The sequence below is a fragment of the Natator depressus genome, chromosome 8, assembly GCF_965152275.1.
Source record: "Natator depressus isolate rNatDep1 chromosome 8, rNatDep2.hap1, whole genome shotgun sequence".
Classification (NCBI taxonomy): domain Eukaryota; kingdom Metazoa; phylum Chordata; order Testudines; family Cheloniidae; genus Natator; species Natator depressus.
Genome location: NC_134241.1, coordinates 55,814,291 through 55,833,117, shown reverse-complemented (window position 1 = coordinate 55,833,117; position 18,827 = coordinate 55,814,291). Strand labels below are relative to the sequence as shown.

Genomic DNA, 18,827 nt, shown 5'->3' with positions numbered 1-18,827 from the left:
CATTTTTTGCTAGTAATTTTACCTTCACGTTAACATCAGATGAGGACTGTAGCTGCAGAACATAGCCATTCACTACCACATCCAGCAGTAATGCTCCATCTGAATCCAAACCACGGGCAATATGAGTCATTCGCAAAATCTCTCCTGTGAATTTTAACACACATTGATTTGTAACCTATCATGATTTGTGATTTATGTTAACTGCACAGTATTTGAATTAGGTCCATATTGAACCATGTTAATTTATGCTAACATGTCATTCATGTGTATAAACACTAATTTTCCCTATATTAATCCTCAGATTCAAATTAGGAAAAGCAAGGCTATAAAGCCTCATATCAGCTAGTTATCCAGAACATGCTGCTGTGAGCAAACGTAACTAAGGTAAATGATATTCATTAAGCAATTCAACCTTGTATTATGCTTGTCACATAACAATGACACAATCTCTATTTGTAACTAACCAGTTGCAAATTCCACTTGAGTTTCTCTCTTGAAGATTGCGTTGGTGAGAGTAAATCCATTCACTGCTTCTCCAATTTCCTTTGCAGCTGCCCAGTAAATAGGATTTAGAATGGAAACTAGCTTTCTCATTGCTGTACCTAAAGAGAAATAACATACTTTTAAAAAATTCCCCTTGTGTGCTCCTCCCTTCTCTTGATGTAAAGAAAATGTAAATATATTAAAAGACCTCCAGCTCCCTCCTGCCCATGAAAAATTGAAGCCAATTCCTTAAAATCTTGGATAGTGCCCTAATGAAAGGCAACTGAAAATTGACAAACCTAAGGAAGATTCCTAAGTGCCATCTTTGTTTATTTATAACTCAAGGAAGCAAACTGACTTACCAAGACTCCGAGGGACATTTGTGATCTTTGCTTGTATTATTCTAGTGTCAGAATCAGGGCTATCTGTTACTGTGGAATTCAGGAAAGCAATTCCAAATTCAACATCATTAATATTTCCAATAACACTTCCTCTGGCACGTGGAGGCCCACCTGTTGGGAGAAGTGGAAAAACACCCCATGTGTGAAAACTCTATTTGAAAGAAAAATATTCAAGAGCAGCACTGAGTGCTCTGAGAGAACACAAAGTTCTCTATGTGCAGGTGGACTTATATTTTATGGAATGTTTATTCATATAATAATAATTGTAGCTCCTCATATATCCATAAGAATACCAGGACCGTTTATAAATGTAAGCTGATATATAAATTATGACCCAGGAATTACTTTATGGACCACTGAAATGCAGCCACTTCTGGGCGAAAAGCAACAATTGTTGAACAGTGCAAACTGGTGCTACACAACAGGTTACGGCAGGTAAGAAAGTACAACTGAAACTACTAGGGAATTCAGGCAGGCGGAATGTAATTATTTGGCCAGGACACTGGGGTGTATTAGTCATACCAGATGTCAAGCAAGACTTCTGTGTGTTCCCACTCTGTTTTAGAAAACAACAACTGACAAAACAGAACGTATTGGCAAAGACAGACATGTTTTCTATTTTTTTAAATGTATTAATATTATTAAATAGAACTTTACACTAGTATAGCACCCCTCTTTTGAGGATGCATAAGTGATTTTCCCATATCACTTTCAGATTTATTCTCACAATATCATACATCTATAACAGTAGTTCTAAATCAGAGGTGGGCAAACTACGGCCCGCGGGCCACATCTGGCCTGCGGGATCGTCCTGCCTGGCCCTTGAGCTCCCGGACGGGGAGGCTAGTCACCAGCCCCTCCCCCGCTGTCCACCTTCCCCTGCAGCCTCAGTGCGGGAGGGAGCTGCACTGCAGGGGCAGGGGAGAGCAGGAAGGGAGGCTCCCCTACAGTCTCAGGGGAGCAGGTGGGTGGTGCAGGTGGCGGGAGTTAGGTGAATGCAGGCGGAGGACTCAGGAGGAGCACCGGGCAGCCGTGCAGCCAGCCAGAGAGAAGCGGAGCTTTGAAGGGGAAATCGCTGCTTCTCTCTGGCTGCCCCTGCTCCTCTTGAGTCCTCTGCCCACATTCGCAGGGCCACATTCTGAAAGGGGCTTTAGAGGGGGCGGGGGTTGGATGGGGGTGGGGTCCCGGGGCGTGTGGATAGGGGTCAGAGCAGTCAGGAATCAGGGGGAGTTGGATAGGGGGTAGGGTCCCAGGAGGGGGCAGTCAGAGGACAAGGAGTAGGGGAGGTTGGGTGGGTTGGGGATTCTGAGGGGGGGCAGTCAGGGGGCGGGAAGCGGGAGGGGGTGGATAGGGTTAGGGTTCGGGGAGGCACAGCCTTCCCTACCCAGCCCTCCATACAGTTTTGGAACCCCAATGTGGCCCTCAGGCCAAAAAGTTTGCCCGCCCCTGTTCTAAATCGTTTCCCTATTGTGCACTATTTTTTAAACTAGAGATAAGAGCTGATTGAATTAACCATTGCAAACATAGCTCCATTTGCTGTTTATGAACCATTTGGAAACTAGCCTGCATTTCTGCAAATGTATTTATTTCTTGATATGCTCAGGGGAACAATTTTCAGCTTTACACCTTGTTCAGTGTGACTATTATTTATTCAGTCTTCATGTTATATGACTGGCTGCCTTAGTTGCATGGTTTTTTGTTTTTTTTTTTCCCAACAATGCAATCATGGAGCAGAAACCTTTTAAACACTGTGGGTCTTGAGTTTAATTGATCAAAAGTACCTCTGGAAATTCTTTTTGAAAACTGTCAAATGCTTCAGCATTATTATAACAGCATTCTGCTGACTATAGTTGGCCACAGAATGGTTACCAGATTCTCCTTAAATGCTATGACATGTCTGGAGAAAGGATATGCTGAATGGACAGGTGTTGGATCATATTAAAGAAGTTCTGTATTAAAATCACAAATGAGTTTGATTCCCCATAGTTTAAATTCCAGGGTATTACTAATTAAGAGGTCTCTTGGTTTTTGGTACTGTTTCTCTCCCTCTATGTGTGAAACTTGCAAGCTGCTAATTGTGTTAGTACATTCTAAGACAGAGTCTGTTCTCAAAGCAATTCACAGAGAGAGAGACCCAAAGCAATACTCTAACAACAGAAACAGCACCCAGAGACTCCCCGCCCTTTTGTTGTATTAACAATTGTGATTAAAATAGAGATAGAGGATGTATGTGGATGGATGCTTGGTGTGGATAATAACTGAATGCCAGCCTAAGAATCCAGTGTCCATCAGCTGAAGAAGGCGTCAAGTGGAAATAACCAGAGGACCCCCGGAGGGCAGACTGGAATCCACCCAACAGCCTCAAGGATGGGAGAACCAAAGAACAAGATAACTTCTTGGAGCTGTCAGGAATGTGCTATCTGCTGATTGATTCAGCAACAGCATGATGAAGCAATTCCCATAGACTGGCATAGGAAGAAATTCCTATAAAAATAGACTCTAAAAAGTGAGAACTTTGGGGTCTGATTCTGCAAACCAACTTCCAGGAGCATCAGATGAGCATCTGACAAGGCCCTGCTCCCTCCTCATGTCCAGGCCACCTGGCCAGTGGCTTGGCATGAGCAACTCTAAGGCTGGTAACTATGATAACAACTTTGCAGAGCGTGTGTGTGTGTGTGTGTGTGTGTGTGAGAATGAATGTGTGAATAAATATGAGATTGAATGGAATGTTATAGCTATAACTAACTGCTTACTATGATAACAACCTTGCAGAACCTGTGTGTGTGTGTATGAATGAATGTGTGAATAAAGATGAGATTGAATGGAATGTTACAGCTGTAACTAACTGCTTACTATGATTCTTTCTGTATTCACAATAAATGTGGTATTTTGCCTTTTTCCCTTTAATAAGATCCTGCTGGTTTTTATTTTATTGGTACAACACAGGTTTACTCATTACTGAAAGATTTATAAATAATAAACTAGGCATTTTCTTTGGTTCATTTGCTTTGGTGTTCAGTCTCTGCAATAACATACCTGGACATGCTTGGATGTTACACCTGGAAAGCTGTGAAGAGTCTCCTGGGCAAGGACGTCCACCATTTGAGGGGGCTGGATTAGTGCACAGCCGTGTTCGGGTCTGCTCCCCTCCTCCGCAAGAAGCAGAGCATCCGATCCAAGCTTGCCATGTTCCCCAGTTTCCATCCACTATAAACAAGGATGCAACGTTGAAAGAACTGGCTTTTTGTAGCAGATGTTTCAGATTTTATACAGAACAGTGAATTACACTTCAAATATAAATTCCATGTTGTATTTTTCAAGACGTCAGCGTTATCAAGGATGGTGTACCATTTTCAATGATAGTTTATGTAGGCAGGTTGCTGCCCCAAAAAGTGCAATACCTTTGAAATTGTTCATGCCCATAGATCAGCCTTACTCAAAAGAAAGAGGACCTTTCAGGGAATGTTTCCAGTGCAATGAATGAGGATTTAGTAGAGAGATATGTGACTAAGTCCCCAGGCATAATATAACTAGCCAAGAAAATTATTTGCACAAAATGGGGTGGTCCCTGCCGCCATCTCTATGGTCACAGAGTCCCCCTGCAGTGGAATACACCATGGCTCTTCTGCCCAAAGAATGGGTGCAGGCTGGTTTTGGGAGTTCCCTTATGCCGCAGTGCAGGCAGGTTGCAGTGAGAGAATCCGCTGCCTAGACTCCCAACCCAGACCAAGAGAATGCTGGAGACAGAGACTGCTTCCAGCCTCCATTTGTGGGCTGGGCACTGAATCAATGGATTTGGCTCTATAACAATAGCAGACTGTTAATGAGCAGAGATGAAAAACTCAGACTGTGTCCCATTCAAAATTGGCTCAGTTAGGTAGTAACTGAATGCTCTTGTCACCTGACAGCTGTTTGGTTGCCTTGTGTAAAAAGAGCTAGTGGTCTCAGACCTGATCTTAGTGAGCAGGTGTCCACATTCAAAATTTACTGTCATCCTTGCTGGCAGTCTCACTAGAGACTCCAAATATTTGACCGGGGCTTGGAGACTGAACTACCCTCTTAATCCTAGAGGTGGTCAGGGACAACAAAGCACATTGAAGGTCACTGAAGGGGAATAATGAGCAAAAGAGAGTCTTTCACCTCTGGGGCTAAGAACTGGCATTTCTCACAAAAGCTAACATTCACATGGACCAAAGAGATCATTATAACAAATTAAACTTAAATAATACCAGATGGGTGCCACACAGAAGGAAAATACATTAATCATTAATAAAAACATTGAATATTTTTAGATCTGTTGTTAACCATGGCACAATTGAATGCAATCCATGTCTGGATTATTGTTGTAAATACTGATCTGAGCCAAGATATCCCCATGGACTTGAGAACAAGTTTCAAATCACAGGGCTTGACTGGTAATTCAATGGAACTCAGTGGGGTTGAGTAGGGTATAGAACTGATGAAATAAGAGGAGCATTAGGCCATTTAAGGCTGCTTGGTAAAAAGACATGTTTTAGCTATCTAGGAGAAAGCAACTAGACTTGGTTTAGGTTTTTATTAGATGTACTGACTTTGCTCCTGTAATACATTATAAAAGGGTCACTGGTATACTCTGTAAAATGTCATTAGTATGAGAATTAAGAATTGTTGGGGGTATGAAGGGTGTTGTTTTCACAAGCTATTTGTCTTTTGATCATTATTTCCCTTGTTTATATAAAATATAACCCCTGAAAGGGGGAATCATTTTAGTGTGACAGACACTTAAGTTTTAGTAAGAACCCAGTAAGACTGGATTAGATCTTTCTATGAAGTTGGGCATAATTACAGAACTTTTTTCTTTCCTGCTTGCCTAGTATATGCATCTTGGTCTCTGAAGCATGTTAGAGGAGGTTTATTTATTGCCTTCTGTTACCATATAAGCTCACCAGGGCATAAGTCAGTGTTACATCTCTGTATCTGTGTGTCAGCCCCTCCACATGCTCTTCCACCATTGACAGGGCGAGGGTTGTCACAGGTCCGATATCTCCTCATCTGGCCTCCATTGCATGTTCGGCTGCATGTTCCCCAACCACTCCATGGACCCCAGTTGCCATGAACTGCAAATTTAAAATAAAAGTCTTTACATACACTCTGCTTAATGACAGCAGATATGGAATCAACGAACAGTTAAACCAGAAAATATATTTTCTGAAGAGAAATTTTTCACACATTTCCAAGTTTACCACTCTTTTAGCTAAAAAGTTCTAGAGTTAAGCATTCAATTAAGTCATTTTTTCCACTGCAGGGGTATTCCACAGAGTATATTAACAGTCCCTTGAGCCCTGTAGTTGAGTGCTTTACTACTTTAGGAAAGCACACAGCATATAAGTCAAATATCTAATGGAGAGAGGTACTGAAAAAGGCAATTACACTGACTGTGGGTGTAACATAGCAAGATTGTGACTTAAAGATACTGTCTGCAGCTCATGGAAGCATGCTGCCTCTGACGTTGCTGCAGGAGCTCACACAACACTTACTACTGCTATGTCGTTTAGCAGTGCTTACTCCCCAACTCCCAGCCTATGCAATGGTGCAACTATGCTGACTGATGAAGAGGTTGGTTGGGGATACGGATTTGCTCTCATCCCTCCTCCTTTGGGGAGTCTAATGCAGCTTCTGGTATCCAAATCCCACTTTCCATTGCTTGCCAAGAGTGCAAGGAGCAGGATTGGGTCAGTGCCCTCTGCAAGGGCACAAGGTGAGGAAGAAGGCTCTTTTCATTTCCCCCTATTACCATATACACACTTTGTGCCGCCCTGCACATGGGTTCTCAATCTAACCCCCAGGCATCCCAAACACTTACTGGGGCAAGGGTCACTGTTGCAGAAGTCAATTTGTACATCGTTTCCTTCACATTTGTGCCCGCCAAACTGAGGGGCTGGGTCTGAGCAGTCCTTTGTCCTCTGCCTGGTGCCTCCTCCACAGGATACAGTACAGGCACTCCAGCCAGCCCAGGTGGCCCAATTCCCATCCACTGGTTAAAAATTGATGACATTGTGCAATGAAACTTTCACCTTTTAAATAATCAAATCTAGCATAGTTGTATCAGCAAAATACTGCACTAAGTGTTGTGCTGAGTCTCAGTCCATGCAACCCCTTGAACTAAATAGGACTGCAAAGGGTGTAACCCAGAACAGGATCTAGCCCATTACTTTTTTACTTAAATTAAAATCCATCTGTTAGCGTAACAGTTGCAGTGACTGTCCAGCCACAGTGGCTCCCCAAAATTCTCATGTGCCTGTAAGTAGGTCAAGCAGGTAGGATATGCAATCACTGAAATCACCAACGCAATAAGATGGTCAGTAGCAGGCAGTGGAGGTGCTGAGTCACCCAAAGGGAATTCTCAGCTACTCAGTTAGTACAGCTTCAAGTCTCCTTTTCTCCACTAAGAGGGTACAATAGGGATTTAGCATAGGATATGGCACTGTGTGTGTTCAAGATTCATAGCGTTTGAGGCCAGAGGGACCATTAGATCATGTAGTCTAACCTCCTGTGTATCACAGGCCATTCAATATCACCCAGTTACCCTGTATTGAATTTATATTAACGGAGTGTTTTGAAAATTGAACCTTTCCTGTCCGCATGTAGATGTGGAAGATTAATGAATAACAAAGGCTAGTGAGACCTGGTGGGAAGATCTGCAGAAATTACATGCTTAGCTGCCAAGGATTTTCATACTACTTTTACACAATGGCAGGCAGCAGGAATGGAAACATCAGGAAGAGCAGGGTTGGGAGGGAAGGGCCAGTTCCATATGTTATGACTGTTAACGCTTTTCATAAGGAATGTTGAGTAGGAACAAGGAACTAAATTCTGATTTTATCAGGGATTGCAGTATTTGCCACCACAAATGGAGCAGTTATACCAGCTCTAAGTACAAAATAGGTAGAGTTTTGAGAGGAAACAAATAGGCTAGTCCTTTATTTTCTGTTTGTGTCTTATGCTTCTTACCTGGACAGTGTCTCTTGTTGCAGACCTGCATCTGTGTATTGGGCCCCTCACAATATGACCCATCAAATGATGGAGGAGGGCTATTGCACAGCCTCAGTCTGGTCTGAGTACCTTTCCCACAAGTATCACTGCAAGGTCCCCATGGCAGCCAAGAGCCCCATGCACCTTCCACTGTCAAGACAGCAAAAACTACATTGAAACTACAAAACGGCTTTAACTTGAAGTTCTGAGCTACTCAGCTCTCTGGCCCAAATAAAAAGAAAGCAATGTCTCTGAGACGTATTCACAGTAAAAATTATTATAACTCCATTTTCTCCATTACACACTGTCCACAAATTAACTAATCTGACTAAGACATTGAAAAACTTGTTCCCTGAACAACAGCTGAAACTGAGCAGCAGTTTCCAGAGAGATATTACTGCTTTCCTTTTTGTTTCCTTAAAACATTACTTCACCTGACCACAAACTTGGAACAACCGTGATTCTGCCAGGTGAATAAAGTAGGCTTGGGATCAGACCTGCTGCTTTCTTTTCATAAATCATGGAATCTGACTGTCTTGTAGTGGCACACAATCTCTGTGGGAAAGGGGCTTGCTAGCTATATAGTTCATATAGCAGCCCCACTGGCTAATATACAGCAGGGACCCGCAGTTAGAATGGGTTTTGTAGGGCACTACAGAAAATTGTCTCAGTGGATCAAAGTGTAGCATCAGAGCAGCAGAGAAGTTGGGGGGGAGGGGAGAGAGAATAGTCGGAAAAATGCCAATAATGAATAGACCTATCCGGTCCAAATGTACTATGCAGAGAAAATCATAATTAAAAATTAAAAGGATGTTGTCAAAGAAAATACATACATTATCTCTGACGCTGCTAATACCTTAAATTACTAAACCCAAAACAATGTATTTTACTCTGCACCCCTTATGCTGCTTAGTTATCTTTTTTCCACTTTACTTGGCTTTGGACAATGGGACTAGAATGGTCAGTTTTATTGCACTAGCATACAAAGCAGATGTGTTTAGGTTGCAAACACTTCAAGGAATGTTAAGATCAATATAAAAAACTCTATGAAAATATTTTTCATGGTCAGTTTTATAAACCACCCTCCATATTTTAAAAACCTAAATCTTGGACGTAAATTTCAGTAAATTGAAAACCTTTCAATTACTGCAGGCAATTTTTAAATAGATAAACTAGAATATCATTTTTTCCTTTTTTTTCCCCTCCCATAAATTATTTCAAAGTGAAAGAGGCAAGTATGTGGGCTTTAGAGAAGAAGAGCTGCCAAATTGAGAAATTGTAAAGATCAGTATCTGCAACTTCTAATAAACACACTCTTCTCACCTGGACAAGGCCTGTTGTTACACATGATCGATTCCACAGCATTGCCATCACATGGTCTTCCGCCATGTTGAGTTGTTGGGTTACTACAAGTTCTGGTTCTGGTCTTGTTACCTTGTCCACAGGTTCTCGAACACTCTTCCCAAGACCCCCACTCTGACCAGTTGCCATCCACTACATAACATCAAAAAAGCATCGTTTTACCAAATATCTTATAGAAAATATCCTCTCCCCAATAAGTCAAAGAATTCCAGACAATAGAAACAATCAAAGGGTGGTGTCATGGAGCTCTGTTAAACATACACTGTATGAGTTCATTAAAGAAATCTACCTGCACATGGTTTGTTCCGGCAGCTGCGTATGTCTGTATCACGCCCCTGACAGTGCCTCCCACCATTTGCAGGGAGAGGGTTGTTACACTGACGGATCCTCTTCTGAACACCTTGACCACAAGTTACACTACATGGTCGCCATTCAGACCATTCTGAAAATCCGCCATGCACTGCAGTAGAAAAATTACATTTGAGCATTTATAATATGTGGGTTATACAGTCAGGCTCAGGAATATACTTTCTCAGCTGTGTTAAAAGATCTGCTAAATTTTTGCATTTCTAGAAAAAAAGATCAAAATAATCCTGCACAAGTTCAGATGCCACCCTCAGATATCCAGATAGCATCATATTATCATTAGTGAAGAATTCTTCATGCTTTAGTTGAGAAAATACTTCAGTTATTCTGGCATGGTTATAATTTATTCTCCCAGATTAGAGATGAACGCGAGTTGTGGAATGTGCTCTGTAGGCAGCATCTCAGTTCAGGATCATCTCTAACATAGAGTCTTTGGGCATATCTAAACTGCCCTGCAGTTCACACTACAGGGGTCTGAAGAGCATTGTGCACCAAAGAGCTGTGGTGTAACTCCCCCGTGCAGACGCTGCAGTTGCAAACCAAAGAGTTCGCATTAACTCTTCAAATAGAACTACATTAATATGAAGTAGGAATCTTTTCATTTGCACTCACAGTGTCCACATGGGGCTGTTACAGCACAGCAATTTGGTTCACACTGCTTTTCATACCCCCAGAGTCCAAACTGTGGGGCAGTGTAGACATGCCTTTACATATTCCTTCACTCTCAGCTGCCTGTCTTGGGAGCATGCTGAGGATGATCACAGTTGAGAAAGTGGAATGAAAGTACAAAATTTTGTGAAGAGAGACACTGACAAGTCCCAATAGACTTAACCTGTAAATGTAAGGAATATAAAACCTTGGTCATAGTTATTCTGTTTTAAAGCTGGAATCTCGCAATTTGGTAATCACTAGACAGCACTTTGGTGTATGTACCTTGGACAGTGAATGGCACTCGAACAAGGATTGATCCCATTAGATTTCTAGCCACACATTCATATTCAGAGGTATCTTCTTTCTGTGCTGCAACAATACGCAAGGAGCCATTAGACAAGACAGTCACTCTGTCATTGCTGAGGATAGGATGGCCTTGGCGGGACCACTCAATGGTTGGAGTAGGTTCTCCATTTGCTTGGCAGTTCAGGATTGCTGTGGTACCAGCATCAACCACCATCTCTACTGGTTCAGCTGTAATAACTGGAGGACCTAAGAGAGAGGAGAGACTGTTTTAGCATCACTGCGTTCTGCAATAAATGGTTACAAGAGCAGATGACATTTTCTTCATTACATAGAGGTTTGGTCTGAGAAAAAGCATGAAATCCTACTTCATTAATTTTGTCATTAACTACTATTATGCATCTTCAGAGATCCTTGAGAAATACAAGGTCAATGGTGGAAATTAAATATGACCCAGAATATACTAACAATGACAGTGGTATTGTGGTTTGTATTGTGGTAGCACACACAGGCCTCAAACAGGACTGAGGCCCAATTCTACAAACAACTAGTACCATCAGTAATACAAAAACACTTTTCAATTAATTCTCACAATACCTAAATTTGGTAGATATTATTCCCATTCTCTACACAAGGAAACAAAAACAGAGATAAAAGGTCTGATTCTTCTCTGAGTTATAAATAGAGAAGAGATGTTTGAAAATTCTGTCAGTAAAAAAATTATTCTAAAATTCCATCATTATTTGTGTAAGAATTAATTTAAAGCCCAATTCTGCCCTCAAGACTATGCCAAAGACAGAAAGAGCAGTGAGGTGCCCAATTCCCACTTGTGAATTTTGACTGTCTCCTCCCAAAACTACAAAGGGACTTGCACACATGTATCCGAAGTCATTTTCTGGCCCCACTCTTGTAGCACTAAATATCTGGTTTGAGTCTTACTCTGAAGCGTTAGTGTAAGACTGCGCTCGACCACGCCGGCATCATTTGTAGCTACACATGTATAGTCACCAGCATCTTCATTCTAAGGGACAATAAATAACTAATCATATAAACTATCAACCTACATGGAGTAAGTTAATCTTTTCACAATGCATTTCCTCTCAGTGAATTTGCTACAGTACAGTATGGCATGCAACAGACCTTAAGGAAGTAGAGGGAAATCAATAACAACTACCAGAAAAGCTTATCATACAAGCTGCCATTCTTTTAAATTACATCCAAAGTGACTTGAATTAAAAGGTTAACGGGGATGGGAGTTTGTTACAAGCAGGTGAGGATAGAGAGAAAAACGAGAACTGCATCCAACTAGTATCTACATGGAATTCTTTCCAATGTTGCTTATGTCCTTTTGAGAGACTGAGTCTTTTTTTCTGGAACTTATATGGTAGGTTTGAAGTCATCTAAGTCAAAACCATCTGCTTGTTAATATTGTAGATTCCTATATAGTATGGTGCTGGATGTATAAGTATATAAAATAGATTATAAGTCTAGCTATACAAGGAGGACTACAGACTACTATTGTTACTACCCAGTAACTAAAAGTTTTAATAGCAATTTTAACATTTTACTTTTATTAATACTAAGCTAAATCTGGTTTTTTTCTTCAACTATTTACATTTGTAAATTTAGAAGCTTTTTCTAAAACCTTTTATAAGGGCCACGTTTTCAACTGCAGCTTCTAAACTTGAATGTGCAAATCATGCACATGCAATTTGAACATGCATATTAGGAGGTGGGGCACCTAACCAGTTTGAACTTTCAAATGTAGGATTTAAGTGCACAAGCAATTAAACTGGGTGGGTGAAATCCTGGCACCATTATAGCCAATGTCAAAACTCCCACTTACTTCAGCAAAGCCAGGATTTCATTATCAGATTTTGTATGCCCAAGTTTTGAGGCTGTGTTAAGTCCTATTGAAAATACAGCTCTGCAAGGTTATAGAGGGTGGACAGAACAGATACAACATTCCCTTGCTATGTTAGTGAGGTCACAGTAATTTGAGCAGGATATTTTAGACTGCATTAAAAAAATTACATCTTTTTAAAATGTAGAGCAGCTACCGAATATTTTTTTAATAAAGGCAAATTTATATTCAGTTAAAATATATATCCTCTTGGATAAATTTATTTACTTACAATAATTAAATGTAGCATACAAACACATTTTAATGATTAGTGACTCACAACAGTGCCGTAGATGGCAAGAGAACCATTGCTGAGTTGTCGGATCCTGTTGCTAATCTGAATGCCAACTCCTTTTTTGCTCCATTGGATTGTTGGAGGTGGATCTCCTCTGACCTCACAGTTCAATATAGCATTACCACCCAAGGGCTCAATCCAGCTAGAATAATAATCCCCTTGGAAGACTGGAGGCTCTGAAAATGATAAAAAGCAAAGCTAAAGCAAGAGATTCTAAATGAAACTACTGATAGCCATTCTTTGTTTTCATAAGATCTGAAGTCAACTTGTTACTCCTTTTCCAATTAACCATGGCAGTGCTATTGGATACAACTAAAAATGAGGCTGTGTGAAATTGTCACTGATTGTGCCTGATATTGCAGTTATTTACACGTACCTTTGACATACACAAATCCAATAGCCTTTATAGAGCCAACTGTGTTTTCTGCTGTACACACATAGGTACCAGAGTCGTCTTTAGATACTCTTTCAATAACTAGTTCACTGTGTCCATTAGCATTGTCAAGTTTTGCTGTGTGGAGAAGAGATGTCTTTAAAAAATATTGAAGTAGCTCTGGAAAATATCAACAAGTGATACATATTTTACAGGAATAGGTTTAGATTCACAAGGCTGCTTAGCAACATGGCTCAATGGCATGCTTCTATAAAAGAACTTACCATTGCATTGGACTGATTTTTGAGACACCTTTGATTACAGACCCTATTGTGCCTTTCCCTGTCTGTGTGTATGTTTTAGAGGGCTGAACAAGTCAGCCAAACAGTGTTCCTTGACTGGTCACTCCATTGTGAATGAATGTGCTCTGCTTCTCCTTTCAGACCGTTCATGTTTTGCATTCCACCAACAGTGAAGTTTTAGTCATACAGGTGCTTATGGAAGTCATCTTTTGTGCGTAGATGCTGGAATATTTATTATACCCAATGTGTACATTTTAATATGGGACATGCAGCTTGACACAGCAAGGGGACGGGGTTCCTAAAGCCCTTCTCCAGAGTCCAGGAACAGAGACAAGTTAATGTTAATTGTAGTTTTGGTATTCTACGCTAACAAGTCCCAGATATCACCACTGTCTAGACAGTTTGTTACCCAGGCCATACTATGTTTTTCCCCTTATGAATTTTATACAGTAATCTCAAACTGACATCACTACACACCAACACCACTTCTGGAAGGGGAAAGAATCTGTACCAGACTGCCAAATAAACACTGGTATCACTCACCAGGGACAATATTGTTGTTAAAAGTCCAAGTTATTTTGGGTAGAGGAGTCCCAGTTGCTTTACAAGTTAACCTGAGTTGTTCTCCTTTATTCAAAGCTATGTCTCCAGGCAGTTCAGTGAAAGCTGGGAGCACGTGGACCATCAGGCTGACAGTGTGTATATCTTCACCAACAGCATTGCTGGCAACACAGGTATAACTGCCAGAATCTTCAGGCTGAAAGGAAAGGGGGAAAAATAGGGGGGAGGGGCTGGAGTTCAAACATCATCAGTTGTAATGATGGGGGGAAATCTCAAAAAATGTGGAACTTGAGTTCAGTTTGAATTTTAAATTTTGGCAACTCGCTAGTAATATATTGGAAGCTACGATGAGTCAGACTCATTGGCTTAATTTGATGATTAAATGACACAGAAACCTGAGTGTAGCAAACCCAGCAGATTACCTGAGACTAATACACCACAGATATGGTAAGGACAAGTAAAGTGAAATAGGCTGACTTCCTATTCCAACCTTAAAACTGGCTGGAAGCCAAGCACAGAATAGCTTGGCATCATAAATAGTGGAGCTGTCCATTTTACTCTCCTTCCAACTGAAGGTACAATAAAGAGTTCACACTATACAGAAGAGAATCCAAAGAGCTAAGAGGGAAAAGGTAAATGCGACTAGCAGTTGAGCATAGTAATAATTTCAGGAATGGCAAGTAGAGTAGACAAAACCAGCCTTAAATGTGGCACTTCATAACATTAAACTGGACCCCACAATCCTTATGCTGGCAAAGCTCCCCCTGCCGTTAACAGACATGTTCCTTTAATAAGGACAGAATGCTTGGAACTAGTGCGACTTCTTCTAAGACAAAGGTATATGTTGTGGAAGAGAAGAAAAAAAAATGCTGAGCAAGAAAGGAGATGTGAGTGGACTGATCTGGAATTTCCAGATGTTAGCTGACAAGCAGGCTCCTTGGTGAAAATGCCCAAATGGCCAAATCCAAGAGCTTTACATTGCAAGCTTTGCAGAAATTTTTCCACTATTTAATACATTTTAGGGCCAGATCTGAATGGTACTGGGCACCTCTTGCGACATGCTGCTTGCCCATACCTTCCACTGACTCTAGGGAGAGCTGAAGGCGTACAGCACCTCACTGGAGGCATTCAACCCCATCTGCTCATCAGAGGCTTTACAATGGGCTTACATTGCATCATGCTGTACATTTCTTAGGCTGTAAAAATAACATGCAAAACACTAGAAAGGAGGGTGCTGACCTTCTAAACAAAAACAAAAACTATGCTCCACAAAATCCTTCAGTATACTTATTTAATACAGCACTGGACTGTGTTTACAATGTGTATTCTATGCAGTTATGTTCTAAAAATGTTGTGAATTTATCTCCCATGATCAGCACTCTTGGAAACAGCGGTCCTCTGTTTATCCACAGAATAGGTAGCAACTGGGTAGTTTCAGAGCATGATTTCTACAAGTAAGGCTACACTGTGCCTCAACCCTGACCCGTGGGGACTTTGTTTTGACATAAGAGTTACAGACTCCCCACAGTCTTCTTGTTCATTCATTCCAGACAAATAAAACCTTTCATGCTGCTCAATTTTCCTGTGAAAGAAAACACAATATATGACGAGGAGATTCAAATTCATAACACTTACAACAGCATTCTCCAAAATGAGATCTCCGTACTGCATAGCTCTGTATTTTCCTACTGTGTCTGTTAAAGGTATATTGTCTTTCTTCCAGTTTATTGTTGGTGTTGGGATACCATCAGCCACACATGACAGAACAGCCTGGGAATTCTCAATGACTGTGTGCTGCACCTCTGAACTTCGGATTTTCGGTGGAACTATGGGGAGATTTAAAAAGAGATTAATTACTGTCTGTAGTTTTCAGCCTTCCATCCAGCCACATACTGGTGTAGGAACATTGGAAATGATACATCAGATCAGACCAATGGGTCGTCTAATCATGTCTCCAACAGTGATCAGTATCCAAAGCTCCAGAGAAAGGCGTGGAACCTACATAACAGAAAATTATGTAGAAACATACCCACAGGGGCTGGTTCTTCCTAAAGCTAGCCAGTGAGTGGTTTGTTTATGTCATAAAGAATGAGTTTTATGCTAGCTGGTGTAACTATCCTGAAGACTCTCACTACAACTTTGGCCTCTAACACATCAGTGTAAGAGACTTCCGTCATGATAATAGGCCAGCCTGTGTCATTCCTTCCTAGTCATACTTACTGTGCACAATGAGTTCCATGCTAGAACTGCTTGATCCTGCCACATTTGCAGCCATGCACGTGTAATGTCCAGTGTCACCAGGCTGTACAAATGCAATTTGCAAAGCCCCAGTGCTGAGAATTCGCTGCCTAAAGGACTCTGTAACCTGCTGTCCTTCTTTGTACCATATGATCTCAGGCACTGGGTAGCCTTCCACTTCACACTGCAGAGTGGCAGATTTATCCACAGCAACTATGTATTCCTTAGAATGAGGTTTGATAACTGGAGGAACTGAAAGAGAATTAAGTAGTAAAACACATTGTTCGGAAATGTATAAACTTAAACACACACATACACAGATACACACACATGCTTTATATCCTAGCCAGAATAATGTAAAAAACACAGTTTGCTCTTCTTCCTAAATAATTTCACCAATCAGTTACAGTTGCAAAACAGCATCCAAATCCAGCTGCAAAGTAAAGCAAATATATGACATTCTATTGGTAGCACACTACGTGCCCTGCCCTGGTGTAAAGGAAGGTGCAGAGCTACGCCCTTCTGGGCAGGGGCCAAGAACAACCACAGATCTGGTGCTCATCTGAGTGCAAAGATCATACAATGCACAATCGCGCCCAGGCGTTTTTCACGTACTAAACACTTCAAGTACAATTGACATCACGACTGATACCTCTTAGCAATACCTGTAATGGTGAAGGTCATGAAGTTAATTGGGGCTGTACTTAGTGGCGAATTTTGGACCATTACCAGCAGACCTTACAAAAGTATTCTTTGTTGGTAGCAGCTCAAGTGGGTTTGTCATGGAAGTGTGAACCCATCATGAAGCACATGAGAGACAATGTGTTAAAGCCCTATTATTGCACTGCACCATCACATAGTAATGACAATTCATATCCCCACTATATTTTTGGTTTCCATTGCTCTCCATGTGAGATAAAAACCAATCTTGTTTTTCTTTTTGAGGTGTACCGCTGTCTCTGAAGGTAGAGAAGAAATGCTTGCTGGCTGCTGCAGGGAATCAACTAGTTCTGTTATTTGTTTGCAGGAACTACTTTTACAATCTTAAATGTTTACTAAATAACAAGTCCAAATTATAGAGGAAAAATCTTAAAACCTCCAGTAGGATCAAATTTTGCTGTGGTGTAAGTGGACATAAGTCCCAGTGCCTTCCGTAGCAGTTAGCTAGGAATGAATTTGGTCCATACACATTGCTCAGAACAGGGATCTCACTAACCATGAATGTGCACAGCTTTCTTGTGTATAATACAGTCTATAAAACTGGAGTTATGGTGATGACTTACCTTGAACTTTTAGCTTAATCTTCCCTAGGGCAGTACCAGCTGGATTCTGAGCCACACACATGTAAGTGCCAGCATCCTCAACAGCTGTTCTTGCAATCTGTAAACTACCACTGGGGAGAACTGTATAACTATTGCCTAAAACATGCATAAGAAAGGTAGAAAAACATTTTTATAAATAAGGTCATTAGACCAATATTTTTAAAGAATGAGAACATAAGTTTAAATGCTACAGCAGAATTATCAGCATCATAAAGCTAAGATACCTGTTGTGTTTACATTGATGCCCTCCTTCTGCCACGTTATTATGGGACGAGGTGTACCTGTTGCTTCACATGGTAAAAGAATGGGGTTGTTCAGGATAACATCTAGTGTTCCTGGCTGCACCTGAATAGCTGGTAGCTCTATGAATTGGAATGGCACAGAAAGAGGCAGTTGATTAGAAATGGAAGTTATTTACCCATAACTGGAGGTTCTTCAAGATGTGTGATCCCTATCTGTATTCCACACATGGGTATGCATGTGCACCAGTGTTTTGTTTTGTTTTTACACAAGCATTGTCCATTGGCCTGCACTTGTGCCGTAGCTTTCCTCGTGCTCCGAACCAAGGGCATAAAGAGTGGTGTGGACTGATGCCTGTCCAGTTTCCCATTCTTACTGCAGTCCAAACAATCGGCAGCAGAGAATGGACAGGGGAATACAGATAGGGACCACACATCTCGAAGAACCTCCAGTTACAGTAAGTAACCTCCATTTCTTCTTTGAGTGATGGTCCCTATGTGTATTCCACACATGGAAGATTAACAAGCAGTACTCAAACAGGAGGTGTGTGCGAGGACACAGAAGTGACAGCTGACCCTATTACTGCTGTCCCCATCGCTGTTTCCACAGTGGACAATTGGACCAAAGTGTAATGTCTTGTGCAAGTTTCCTAAGCACTCCAAGTAGCTACCCTACATATCTCTAGTAAGGGTACATTTCTCAGAGATGCAACCAAAGCATCCTTCCCTCTGGTGGAATAAGCCCTCATCCCTTCCAGGAGTGGGGGGGAGGGGCAGGAGGGAATACAAGCTAGTTGGTAAGAAAGGATAATATAACCAGAACTCCACTTAGAAAGTCTCTGTGCCAATACAGCTTGACCCCTTTGATTGCTCTGCTAGGGAAACAAATAGTTTAGCTGTCTTTCTAATGTCCTTTGTTCTTTGTAGATAAAAAGCTAAAGACCTTTGAACGTCCAGATGCATCCTTCTCTCTTCCTTTGAGGCATGAGGTTTGGGAAAAAATGCTAGTGAATGGAT

General features: G+C 41.2%; 1 protein-coding gene across 1 annotated transcript in view; it reads right to left on the bottom strand.

Moving 5' to 3' along the window:
• HMCN1 (hemicentin 1) overlaps window positions 1-18,827 on the bottom strand; it is a 335,320-nt gene that overhangs the window by 25,200 nt on the left and 291,293 nt on the right. The window contains exons 79-96 of the mRNA XM_074961138.1: window positions 17,796-17,933; window positions 17,533-17,667; window positions 16,232-16,501; window positions 15,647-15,837; window positions 13,994-14,207; window positions 13,152-13,286; window positions 12,761-12,951; window positions 11,517-11,598; window positions 10,557-10,826; window positions 9,547-9,717; window positions 9,219-9,389; window positions 7,875-8,045; window positions 6,727-6,897; window positions 5,810-5,980; window positions 3,921-4,091; window positions 846-995; window positions 465-602; window positions 23-144 (exon numbers count right to left, since the gene is read on the bottom strand). Of these exons, the coding sequence (XP_074817239.1) occupies window positions 23-144; window positions 465-602; window positions 846-995; window positions 3,921-4,091; window positions 5,810-5,980; window positions 6,727-6,897; window positions 7,875-8,045; window positions 9,219-9,389; window positions 9,547-9,717; window positions 10,557-10,826; window positions 11,517-11,598; window positions 12,761-12,951; window positions 13,152-13,286; window positions 13,994-14,207; window positions 15,647-15,837; window positions 16,232-16,501; window positions 17,533-17,667; window positions 17,796-17,933 (3,062 nt within the window). The remainder of the gene's footprint in view (window positions 1-22; window positions 145-464; window positions 603-845; window positions 996-3,920; window positions 4,092-5,809; window positions 5,981-6,726; window positions 6,898-7,874; window positions 8,046-9,218; window positions 9,390-9,546; window positions 9,718-10,556; window positions 10,827-11,516; window positions 11,599-12,760; window positions 12,952-13,151; window positions 13,287-13,993; window positions 14,208-15,646; window positions 15,838-16,231; window positions 16,502-17,532; window positions 17,668-17,795; window positions 17,934-18,827) is intronic.